The sequence below is a fragment of the Nicotiana tabacum genome, chromosome 9, assembly GCF_000715075.1.
Source record: "Nicotiana tabacum cultivar K326 chromosome 9, ASM71507v2, whole genome shotgun sequence".
Taxonomy (NCBI): domain Eukaryota; kingdom Viridiplantae; phylum Streptophyta; class Magnoliopsida; order Solanales; family Solanaceae; genus Nicotiana; species Nicotiana tabacum.
The window spans coordinates 102,957,190-102,969,823 of NC_134088.1; the positions used below are offsets into that span (position 1 = coordinate 102,957,190).

General features: G+C 36.3%; 2 protein-coding genes across 5 annotated transcripts; one reads left to right on the forward strand and one right to left on the reverse strand.

Annotated features, from left to right (window-relative positions):
- Window positions 1-2,377: 2,377 nt before the first annotated feature.
- LOC142164066 (uncharacterized) lies at window positions 2,378-2,749 on the reverse strand. Its single transcript, XM_075221237.1, has one exon. It carries the CDS (start codon window positions 2,747-2,749, stop codon window positions 2,378-2,380), a length of 372 nt encoding a protein of 123 aa, XP_075077338.1.
- A 751-nt stretch (window positions 2,750-3,500) lies between these two features.
- Window positions 3,501-7,341, forward strand: LOC107790709 (bifunctional protein FolD 1, mitochondrial). Of its 4 annotated transcripts, none has more exons than XM_016612666.2 (5): window positions 3,501-4,151; window positions 5,268-5,584; window positions 5,910-6,223; window positions 6,297-6,480; window positions 6,655-7,341. In XM_016612666.2, exons 1-5 carry the CDS (start codon window positions 3,968-3,970, stop codon window positions 6,823-6,825), a joined length of 1,170 nt encoding a protein of 389 aa, XP_016468152.1. In that variant the 5' UTR covers window positions 3,501-3,967; the 3' UTR covers window positions 6,826-7,341. The 4 variants fall into 4 exon arrangements, with proteins under 4 accessions (XP_016468152.1, XP_016468153.1, XP_075078068.1 ...); XM_016612667.2 differs by having other exon boundaries at window positions 3,516-4,151; window positions 5,910-6,146; window positions 6,313-6,480; XM_075221967.1 differs by having other exon boundaries at window positions 4,012-4,151; window positions 5,200-5,584.
- The last annotated feature ends 5,293 nt before the right edge of the window (window positions 7,342-12,634 follow it).

A 12,634-nucleotide genomic window follows, 5' to 3' on the forward strand; every position in this document is an offset into this window, starting at 1 on the left:
AAACCCATTTGCACCCTATAGGTCTCTTTCCTGCTGGTAGCTTGACCAATTCCCAAGTATTATTCTCCTGTAATGCTTGAATTTATGCTTGCATTGCATCCACCTACCTTTGATCTTGAGAAGCATGCTGAAAGTTCTTAGGCTCTATGATGGCTGAAAAAGCTCCAAGATACAACTGATAGGATGATAATAATCTATCATATGTGACAGACTCTTCAATAGGATACATAACTGAGCTAGCTGAAGGTTTGTTGGTGACATAATCTATCATCCATACAGGTTCCTTGGGTCCTCTTTGAGATCTTCTCAAAGGTACATTGGTGTCAGCACAACTTGGTATTGAAAGAGTCTCCTCTGTAGGTACATCTGTATCAGATGACTCATGTCCATGAGATGTTGATATATCTTGAAGGATCTCATTCTCAGGAGCATTCTCTGGTGTTGAAGTATTGTGGGAGTCATTACCAGCTGCATAATCAACTGTGGTACTGGAGTCTAAATTCAATGCAGGTGAACATGGTGTTACTGTAGTTGTGGGTACACTATAAGCATCATAGGTGAAGAAAGGATCCACTGTCTGACTTGTCTCTGATGACTGTAATTGAAATGGGAATACATTTTCCCTGAAAGTAACATCCATGTTGGTAAAGAATACATGTTTTGACATGTCATATAGAATGTAACCTTTAGTTACATTGGAATATCCCATAAGCACTGATTTTATTGCCCTGCTTGTAAATTTTTCTCCCTTTGGCAGTGTTGCAGCATAACACACACATCCCATAGTTCTTAAGTGACTGATAGAAGGTCTCTTGTTAAAGAAAACCTCATAAGGTGATTTTCCTTGAAGGACTATAGATGGTAGTCTGTTTATCACATAAGCAGCAGCTAATATGCAATGGCCCCAAAACTTGAGAGGAATATAACCCCGAAACTTTATTGCTCTAGCAACCTCAAGTAGATGTCTATGCTTTCTTTCTGCCACCCCATTCTGTTGGGGTATGTATACACATATTTTCTGGCGTAAAATTTCCATTGTTTCACATAGTTCCTGCATTCCTGAGTTCACAAACTCTCCTCCATTGTCTGATCTAATTGTTTGAATTACAACATTGAACTGAGTGCCAACAATTTTAGTAAAGTTCCTCAAAACTATGATGACATCTGGTTTTAGCTTCAACGGAAAAATCCATGTCACACGAGAATAGTCATCCACAACAGTTAGGAAGTATTTATTTCAATCAAAAGTTGGTGCAGTACAAGGACCCCGTACATCTAAATGCAACAGTTGAAACACCTTATTTGATCTACTAGTGCTCAAAGGGAAATGTGATTTGTGATGCTTAGCTAATGGACATACTTCGCACTTATCTACTACAGACTGACAAGTATCTAATTTGTATCCTAGGAGCTTCTTCATAGATCCTCCTGAAGCATGTCCCAGCCTCTTGTGCCAGATGATTGCTTTCACTTTATTCTCTTGTGTTGTTTGTCCCCTTGCATTCTCCCTTTCTTTTAGTTCTGCTGGATTGTTTGTTTGTGAAACCAGCAGATAAAGTCCATTCTTTTTTTTACCAATCCCCTTCACCTCCTTAGTGAAGAGGTCCTGGAATAAACAAAAATCAGGGTAGAATGCAACTAAGCACCTAAGATCTCTTGTCACTTTGGAAACAGACATAATATTATACTGAAAATTTGGTATAAACAAAACATTTTTGATCGCCCATGTGCCTGTTATTTTGCAGTTACTAATATGTGTAACCTGTGCTATTTCTCCATTTGGCAAATTAACCCTCTTAGTGTCTTTAACATTAACTGCCTTAATGTTACTTAACAACCTTAGGTCAGCAACCATATGATTGGTTGCACCTGTATCTATTATCTAGTAGGCTTTTGCTACATCAAGAAGAAATGAGTAAGTAATATTACCTGCCATGTTGGCCATATTCTCCTGTGCTTTTTCATGGTTGGCATTGAGACTCAACATTTTCATTATCTGGTCATACTGTTTTGCAGTCAGCTGTGGTGTTCTAGCCATTTCTCCTTTGTTATAACCATCAAGCTGCCCAGTGTTTCCTGCATTCCCAGTGCCTATGTTTGGATTAGCATTCTCAGCACAAACATTATATGCAGTGTTTATGTTCATTTTCCTTTTTCCTTTGAAGCCTGTCGGGTATCCAATCAATTTGTAGCACCCTTCCTTTGTATGTCCCTTCATTTTGCAATAGTCACACTGAACATTTCAATTTTTCTTTGGCTTCTGATAGTTCTGATATACATTATTTTTACCAGCTAGAAGAGCTGCATGTTCATTTTCATCCCCTGCTGTCATGGTGTTAGTTAGTGTCCTCTGGCTCTCTCGTTCAACTAGCATCGACTATGCCTTGTTAATGCTTGGAGTTGGACTAGTCATCAGAATTTGGCTCCTAGCCTGCTCATAGGTTTTATTTAGTCCCATTAGGAACTGTAAAACTTTCTGCTTTTGCATGAATTCAATGAAATTTCTAGACCTTGCAAAGTCACATGGAGGTGGTACCATGTTGTCAAATTCATCCCAGAGGTTGCGCAATTTAGTGAAGTACACTGATATATTGTCTGTTTCTTGTGTGATTGTTGCTATCGCTTTGTGCAACTGATAGACTCGTGAAGTATTCATTTTGTCAAATCTCTCTCTCAGATCTTCCCAAACAGCCATAACATTTTTGGCATAGACTATTCCTGTTATCAATTCCCTCGATAATGAGCTCATTATCCATCCCAGGACTATAACGTTACAACGATCCTATTGATGACCTAGTTCATAATCAAAATCACCCCTTTTCAGAGTCCTATCAACCAATCATAACTTGTTCTTCCCAAGCAATTGGATCTCCATCGCTCGACTCCAAGTAGTGTAGTTGTCTAAACCAGTCAGCTGGATCGATATTATTGGCGCACCTGTTGTATCTGAAGGATGAAGAAATAGTGGATGATTGTGATCCAATTATGTCCTTGCCGCCATTGTTGAGCCCACAATTTCTGTAATTTATTTATATATGGAACATGATTTTCCAAAAACAGTAATTCACACTCGCAATTGCGATGAGTGCTCTGATACCATGTTAATTTGGGAGCAATCTATGAACCCTAATTGACGGAGGAGAATTGGAGAAGAGAGCTTAGAAAGAGAAATATTTCATGAAAGAAAATGATTTCATTTCAGTTAAGTTATTTGTATAGTATATGTGCATATATATAAAAAATACTAATGAGTACCTGCCCACTAACTTACTAACAAACTATTTAACTACCAATCTAACTTTAATAATCTAGAACATTCCTACACATCCACACACCTACTATGTCACAACATTCTCAATACATACAAGTTAAATACACAAAAAAAGATTAGCCTTGATGTTTCTTGGAAATTAACTTTAGGTACCAAATGGATCCCAAAATATCATCACTACACAAAGACCTCTTACTACAAAGATGACCTTAATTTAAAGATTAGTAGCCTAAAGAAAGGTGTTTGGAACTTTTCCTCTATTTCTATTGATCTTCCTCCGAACCTAATTCATACCATCAAAAGTGTTCATCTTCCACTATATGTTGTCATTGAACAGTAATGGCCTCTTCACTACTAACTCAGCTCATTCACTTCGTCACTTGGATATGGAAACTTAATTAGGATCCCAAATTAAATCTAAGTTTTTTTCTTTTGTTGTGCTACCATAATAGATTACCAACTAGATCTTATTTAAACTCCATTAGGATAGTATTAACAAACAATGATTTATTTTAACTGAATTTTTTAGGGAAACCATTAATTTTAGGGCTTCGGACCAAAATTGTCAATTTTTTTGCATAGATTAAGGACTATTTCTGTTCAGAGGTATACATTAAAAACCAAAATAGTCCAACTTAAAACAACCATAGGTAATTTTCTCCCCCAACTCCACTCTCTCCTCTCCAGTAGAAGAAAATGGTAGGTATGAGAATGATTAGAAGAGTGGTTCCATTATTATCAAGACCTCTTAGTACGACTCAGATTCGAAATGGTTCGAGAATTCCTAAGTCATCTCCACCTCTTGTTTCACTTGACCTCCCCGATGAGTGGTCCTCCAATTTTACCCATTCTGATTCTCCTCCTCCTTCCCCAAAATACAGTAAGCAACTCACCTTTTTCCCTATTTCGTTATTTCTAGATTCTTTCTCCTCTCGTTTTTTGTCTGTTTTCCCCCATTTTGGGCACTGACTGTCATTGTTATTTGAAGATTGTGCTACAACGCTTGAGTATTTAGTTGATTGGGACCTCGAATATGTAGAGAAATGAGTATTGCATGTTAATTTTTCAGAGGTTAAACAACCTTCGTTTTTTTCCTCCAGTTTTTGGCATAAAAGTATCCCCTTTGTGAACCCTAACAGCTTGATTGGATGGTTGTTATCCTTTGTTTCATAATGCTTAGTTGTGCATTGTATGACCCCACTTGTGGGATTATTTTGTTGTTGTCGTATTGTACTGTATTAGTTTATGAATATAATGTTTGGATAGATTGTATCGTTCACTCTGGTTTAATAACATGTTTATTGTTTGGTTTGACTGTATCGTATTGTATTAGAATAGTGGACAAATTTACTAAGACAACTATGAAAGGAATAATGCACGTGCAAAAGAAAGAGAAAAATGTAAGATGAAGATTACTCTGTCTCCAACCTAAAAATTTGCAAATGAAACATAAAGAAAGAAAAGAAAATATGGAGGGAATCAAGAATGAATGGTGTACTTTTTTTATAATCATGGTGTCCGGGCCAATTTGCGCGCAACTCAACTATTTTCACAAGATACCTACTACCTCCCACCAGCAACAGATACTAGGTAACTCTGTCATGTCCGCCAAGGCTTGAACAGATGGGAAAAAATCATAAAAAAACCAAATATCAAAGAAGCATTCGGGTAAAAGAACTCTACTATATTCTTAGGATCACTCCTTTAGCACTCTTCACATCATAATGTCAAACCAACGTTTTAGACGTGATGCTTCCAATCCCACCTTTAGCAGCGTCACAAAGTAAATACTTGTCATATTTTGGGGAGTGAAAATTGTTCATGCTACACAACCACGGCTGTTCGTAGAACTTTAATATTGTAGAATCTTGCTTTCTAATGATCCTTACACTGCCATTGTCTATGTTTTGCATTTATGGTTTTTCAAGTTTCGTACGATGGGACCAAAAAAGAAACAAAGAAATATTCTGCTTCTAGTTTAATTTACTTTCAACAGCCGACAATGCGACTGCTAGAATAATTGATGGAATCTCTGAGGCCGAGCAAATTAGAGCAAGCATAGCCGTCGAAGTTAGCAGAATGAAGGAGTCAACAGGAAAGGTTCCTGGTTTGGCAGTAGTATTGGTGGGGCAAAGGCAAGACTCTCTTGCCTATGTCCGTAAAAAAATAATGGCTTGCCATGAGGTTGGGTTCAGGTTTTCACTTGCTGAACTCCCTGAGAGCTGTACAGAAGAGGAGATCTGTGATGCATTATCAAATTATAACAAGGATGCATCAATTCATGGTATTCTTGTGCAGCTTCCTTTGCCACAGGTAAATCTTCAACTAAGTAGTATACACTTATCCATGTTATGTGAAAGACACTGCATAAGAAAGCATGAAACTATCAGTTTCCATAAATATAGTTGATTCTTAAACTTGAGCATCTGTTCATTTATCCTCATTTTCTCCCCAAAGATGTTTACGCAGTTGAATAAAAATGGTTGAAATTCACAATGTTAGATATGAAATCTAGGGGAGATACTAATTTCATCCCTTTAATTACTGTCTGTATATGGTTTTGTCATTATGCTGCCCCCCCCAAACAAAAAAAGGTATGTGATATATTTTCTGGCGCTAACAAAAGTTATTGGAACAGCATTTTGACGAGGGAAAGATTCTGAATGTACTAAGCTTAGAAAAAGACGTTGATGGATTTCATCCACTAAACATTGGGAACTTAGCCATTCAGGGTAGAGAGCCATTGTTCATCCCGTGCACTCCGAAAGGCTGCATCGAGTTACTGCTCAGGTCTGATGTCGAAATAGCTGGCAAGAGAGCTGTAGTGATTGGGAGGAGCAACATCGTTGGACTACCTGCTTTTTTGTTGTTGCAGGTGATACATCTGTCGCACATAGCCGTCAATTTGTTGCACTCTTATAAATCCAACTTTTTACAAATATCTATCCCACAGTAAGGTGGTCATTTATGTGTTATCTCTTTGTATTCCAGTCTATGCATTTTCTTCTCACCATGACAAACAAAGTGAACATTGTTTGCAGAGGCACCATGCAACAGTAAGTATTGTGCATGCATATTCAGAGAACCCAGAAATGATTACCCGTGAAGCTGATATACTTGTTGCAGCAGCTGGAGTGCCTAATTTAGTCCGCGGTAGCTGGTTAAAGCCTGGAGCAGTTGTTCTTGACGTTGGAATAAACCCAATTGAGGTAATTTCTGGAGACCCTTCTTAGTATTGCATTTATCTTGTCCATGTAAATGCATGACAGTGAAACTAAGATAGGTCGGATTAGTTGTAACTTTTCTATCGAAAAAAGAAATTGATTTAAATAATTCATGTACATGTGAAACAATAAGGTCATTTGTATGTTCAACTGGTGTAGGACCTTGAGAGTGAAAATGGTTACCGTTTGATTGGAGATGTTTGCTTTGACGAAGCAGTCAAGATAGCTTCTGCAATAACCCCTGTGCCCGGAGGTGTAGGTCCTATGACAGTTGCAATGCTTCTTCAGAACACCCTTGAAGCCGCCAAACGTGCACTTCATCTTACTTGATTTAAGGTGGAGGAATTCCAAAAATCTCTCATTTCTTCCTCTCTATTAGAAACGTGGAGAAGAAATGATTGAAAACTAGCCCGAGTTTTGCACAACCTCTGCATTATTGGACTTATATCTGGTGGACGAGTCTCTGCTATTTAATCAATCCTGACATATTAGGAAGTTCTCAGTTCCGACTTCAAGGAAGCAGCAATAGTGAACGAAAGTAGCAGCTTCAGTACGTATGTGGGATGACGTGCAATATAATATGAGATTGGAGGCCTAGCGAATAGTGCTAACATATCTACGTTTGGTTTCCATAATGCAGAAAGTTCTCTTGTATGACTAACTATATTTGTGTATACTGATTTGCTCCTTCAAGGTTCCTTTTTTGCTCCTTAAGGTTGACCTTTTAAAAGTACACAAGCATATATTTTTAGTAAAGAACTTTTGGAAAATGTAAAAGGAAATTTAGAAATGATGCAACATGCACACTGTGAGGTGGATTTGATGGGAAACAAAGGCTTTCTGCAATTTTCTTCCCTTGTTTTCTAGATATTGCTACTTTTTCCTTCAATTTTTTTAAAGGGTGCACTATTGTCTCTCTCTCTATATATATATATATATATATAAGTGGGCAATAGAAAAGTGAGGTGGCACCGCCGAAGAAACACATTTATCTTTTTTCTCCTTTTTTTGGGGTTTTTTTTAATCATTTTATTCATTTATTTTATATTTAAAATTCTATCTTCATAACTCACACCTCTTTATCTTCGTAACCTATATTTTTAATAATCTCAATAATTCTCATGCATTTTATATTCATAACCTCTAAATATTTAATGTGTAAGTTTATGTCTATTTATTATATGTTCCTCCATATGTACCTATATAAGGACTTCTATGTTTTGAACAAATATGATTGATACTAACTTTATATTCTGCTTATAATGGTTTGAGCTATCTCTATGTCAAAGGTTGTAGTGGAAAAGAAAAATTATACTAATATATGGTATAATTTCTATTCTTTGTTTTTTTATTAAGGTAAATGCATGAAGATATTCCATACATGTGTGAATCTTAAGAAGAATGTTTAAGAGGAAGTGTCAAATAATGAGGAGAAGATCGAAGTAAAGCGTATTTCACAATTCTCATTAATGGTCTTTGATTTTGTCATCTTTAGGTTTATGTTGTATAAGTTGAAGTAGTGGTTTTTTTTTCAAATAATACATAGAGATTTTGATATTTGTTTTTTGTTGTATATATTTATCCTCTAAAATTGCAATAACTTTGAGTCGTGATTTTATCCGATGTCAAAGTGAGATTCTAATGTGTTTTTCTTTTCCTGTTATATATAGATTTATCATTTTTATAAATATAACTTTCTATATGTTCTTATTTTTTTGCCTCTATTTCTTTTCTTCAATGAACTTTTTTGAATTAGGCATTAATCTATGACATTGACAATTTGTAGATAACTTTAAGTTAACATATAGTGTAATCTAATTATTTAAGAAATCACATGTAATAATAGGTTATTACCGATCAAAAATTTTAACACTGGGAATGGGATAGGCTTTCAGTAGTTTAAAAATTACTAGACAACGAGTTATTAACTTTATGAAATAAAGTATTTTTTATTTTTGGGTTATACCGGTATTTTTTATTTTCGGGTTATACTATCGATGATTGAAAACTTAGTGAAGTTCAAAATCAACTTGCAAATAATATTCATTATTCTAATGTTAGGATTTACACACATACAGATTTATCATTTTTATAAATATATTTTTTTTATATGTTCTTAATTTTTTTGCTTCTATTTCTTTTCTTCAATAAACTTTTTTGAATTTGGCATTAATCTATGACATTGACAATTTGTAGATAACTTTAAGTTAACATATAACGTAATCTAATTAATTAAGAAATCACATGTAATAATAGGTTATTACCGATTAAAAAATTTAACACTGTGAATGGGGTAAGCTTTCAGTAGTTTAAAAATCACTAGACAACGAGCTATTAACTTTATGAAATAAAGTATTTTTTATTTTCGGGTTATACTATCGATGATTGAAAACTTGGTGAAGTTTATAATCAACTTGCAAACAATACTCATTATTCTAATGTTAGGATTTACACACAATTAGTTTTGATTCTTATCTTATTAAATGTGTTATTCAAAGATTTTTTAATTAAAAAAATTAAATGTTCCTGTGAATGCTTGGTGAATTTTATTATTTAAAGTGTGATATTATCTCTAATTTAATATTGCAGTTGCTGAATTAAATGTATCCCATAAAAGCATGCTTTAACTATCAGAATGGTGCAATAAATTAACGGAATAAAAGTTTTAACATTTATGTTGCAAAGTAAGAGGAGGAGGTCTTCCTAATGATCTTTTGTCAAAAAGTATATATTTTTTCTCATGGAAATTTTCACCTTCTCAATATGCAACTGTCAAGACCCAAATCCTAACCTGTCGTGATGACGCCTATCGATGGTACTAGGCAAGCCGTCATTTCCAAATACTCCAAATATTTAACAGAAAAATAATTCAAGACATTTGAAATAGGCAAAGTTTTCATAAACAAGGGGGTAAAACCCAAAATACAAGTGCAGAAATAGCTCCCAATATCGGGGTGTCACTAAGCGATGAGCATCTATACATGATCAGTCTAAAAATGAAACAACCGTAACAGTTTGGATCCTGTCACGACCCAAAATCTAACTAGTCGTGATGACACCTAACCTCACCCGCTAGGTAAGCCAAATAACACAATCTGATTCAACTAATAATTAACTAACTATAATACACTCCCAAGGACCGGTAATACAAATCATGAGCTTCTAAGAATAGAATTTACAAAGCTTATATGAAATAAATACATTTTCTGTTTGAAAAGTACATAAACAGAGTTTTTATAATCTAAGGCTACTATGAACAAGAGGCAGCTACCATAAGAACGCAGGTACATCTTCAAATCCGGCAACCATCGAGCACATCAACAACAACAGCCAACATCTGCACGCAATGTGCAGAAGTGTAGTATCAGTGCAACCGACCCCATGTACTGAGTAAGTAACAAACCTAACCTTAGGTTGAAAGCAGTGACGAGCTTTTACCAAGGTCGGGTCCAAAACCAATAGTCCACCACAGTCCATAACAACGTAAAGCAAATAGTACAAGAAGTAATTCAGAGGAAAATGCTCAGCTAAATCATAATTTCCAAAAGATAGTTCTTCCTTTCAAGTACATCAGTAAAACCCAAAATCGTTTACCGAAGTTGCCAAAAATGTGAATAAGTTTAAAAATAATAATTTTCTCAAAATCCTTTCAATAATAAACAAGATGTTTTATTTTTCTTTCCAGATAACCAGTTTAAAACAAATGCATCACTATGCCCATCTGCCAACATGTGTGAGAAATCATGAATGATGTAATATCGTACAACATGAGAAAAAATACATCTCTATGCCTGTATGTCATGTGTGCATGTCAATGCAATGTATCTCAGAGATGAACTCATATGCATACTATTAGAGTATCAATTCACTCAGTCCTTCCCATCACTCAGTCCTCACAGTCACTCAATCCTCCTAATCGCTCGACACTCGTACTCAGTAGGTACCTGCGCTCACTGGGGGTGTGTAGAGACTCCGGAGGGGCTCCTTCAGCCCAAGCGCTATAAACCGCACGTGTTGCACGGACAACTCACGTGCTATAATATAAATATCTGGATCCGCACGGACAACTCACGTGCTACACGGATAACTCACGTGCTATAGTATCAATATCTGGATCCGCACGGACAACTCACGTGCTATAATAAGTCAATCTGGCATGCTACGGTGTGCAATCCAATCCCATAATTATCCTAATAATCAAGCCCTCGGTCTCACTCAGTTATCAATCTCTCCAGTCTCTCGGGCTCACAATGTCATGAAAATCAGCCCAAAATGATGATATGATGAATCAATAAATAGCAACAGAGACTGAGAGATGATATGAAATGAATGAACATGACTGAGTTTTAAAATTTCAATTTAAACAAAACAACAATATGACCTCTGTGGGTCTCAATAATACTAGCATATAGCCTCAACATGATTTTAACATGATTCTCAGCTCAATAGCTTTAGTACGTAGAGATTTCCATGATTTCAGATAAGTTTAGGCAACTATACAGTACCACAGGAATAACGGAATCACAGTTCACACGGTGCATGCCCACTCGCCCGTCACCTAGTATGTGCGTCACCTCAACACCAAACACATAACACGTATAATTCAGGGTTTATACCCTCAGCTCCAAGATTAGAAGAGTTGCTTACCTCGAACAAGTTAAATCCAATACCGAGCAAGCTGTACTATACTCCAGAAATTCCATTCCACGCGTATCAACCTCCATACGCCTTCCTATCTCCTCAATTCAAGCCAAACGACTCGTATCTATTCAAACAACGTGCAAATTAATCACAACTTACTCTAATGCTTACAATTTAATAATTTACAAAAATTCCCAACTTCGCTCTAAAAATCGACAGTGGGTCCCATGTATCGAAATCTGACAAAACTCACAAAATCCGAACACCCGTTCCGATACGAGTCCAACCATACAAAAATTATTAAATTCTGACATCGGATTGACCTTCAAATCTTCTTTTTATATTTTTGGAAAAATTTATAAAAATCTGATTTTTCTTCCATAAATTCAAGGATTCATGATGTAAATGAATGTGGAATCATGAAATATAATCAATATAGGATAAGGAACACTTACTCCATTATTTTTCGGTGAAAATCTCTCAAAAATCGCCTAAAAAATGAGTAAAAATGGCAAAAACCCCATTTTATAGACCCTCTGTTGTTTTTGAGCACCACAGGTAGCATGGGGCGCTGTCTGTGGCGCAATTTCCAGTACCCCAACAATTCCAAGTGCCAGGGCTAGCGCCCTACACTGCCATGGGCACTGGCGGCGATGGAAAATTATTTCTGACACGAAAATGGGCATAACTCTCTCATACGATGTCCGAATTTGACGATCCTTTTTGCTATGGATCCATAATTTCAATATGGATCTAATGCTTCAATCAGAACTGAATTTGGATCTCATTTGCTTAATATGATACAATAATACTCGAAGAAGTGGCGTCGAAACATCCTAAGAATATCCAACTTAGCTTTCCATTTAAGAGACAAAGTGTCTCATTTCACTCTAAATTCTCTCCGACCCGAACTAACTAACCCGATAAGTTATGCCATTATCGGGAACATGGCTGAAATGCTCAAAACGACCGGCCGGGTCGTTACATTCTCCCCCACTTAGACATACGTTCGTCCTCGAACGTGACAAGAGTTGTTTCCAAGCCATCAAATCACTATTCCATATTACCACACACGTACCCGAGGGTGATCCCACGTCACCCTATTCCATATAGGCATGACAACACAATACAATTCAAAATCCTTAATTTAGCCTTAGCCCGAAAACCTTGGAATTCAATTCCCAACCTTCAGGATTTCTTTTCAAGACACGAATCTTACATTTACACACTGTATGAGTCTGAACAAGCTGCATCGAGCCATAACCATAACCACGGATATAATCACCTAACATATTACATAACTCGCATGCTCGTAGCACCATTCCTGATCACAGTAACTACTCCAAAACCAACCAAGTACTAGTATTAAACCCCGCATTCAACAGAACCTCATTCCAAAACCTTCGTGCACTGCCAATAATAAAAGAAACACGTGGAATCTCATAACCCCTTATCAGATCAACAAGTCATGGAGCTCTCTCGCCCCCAACCAGAACCA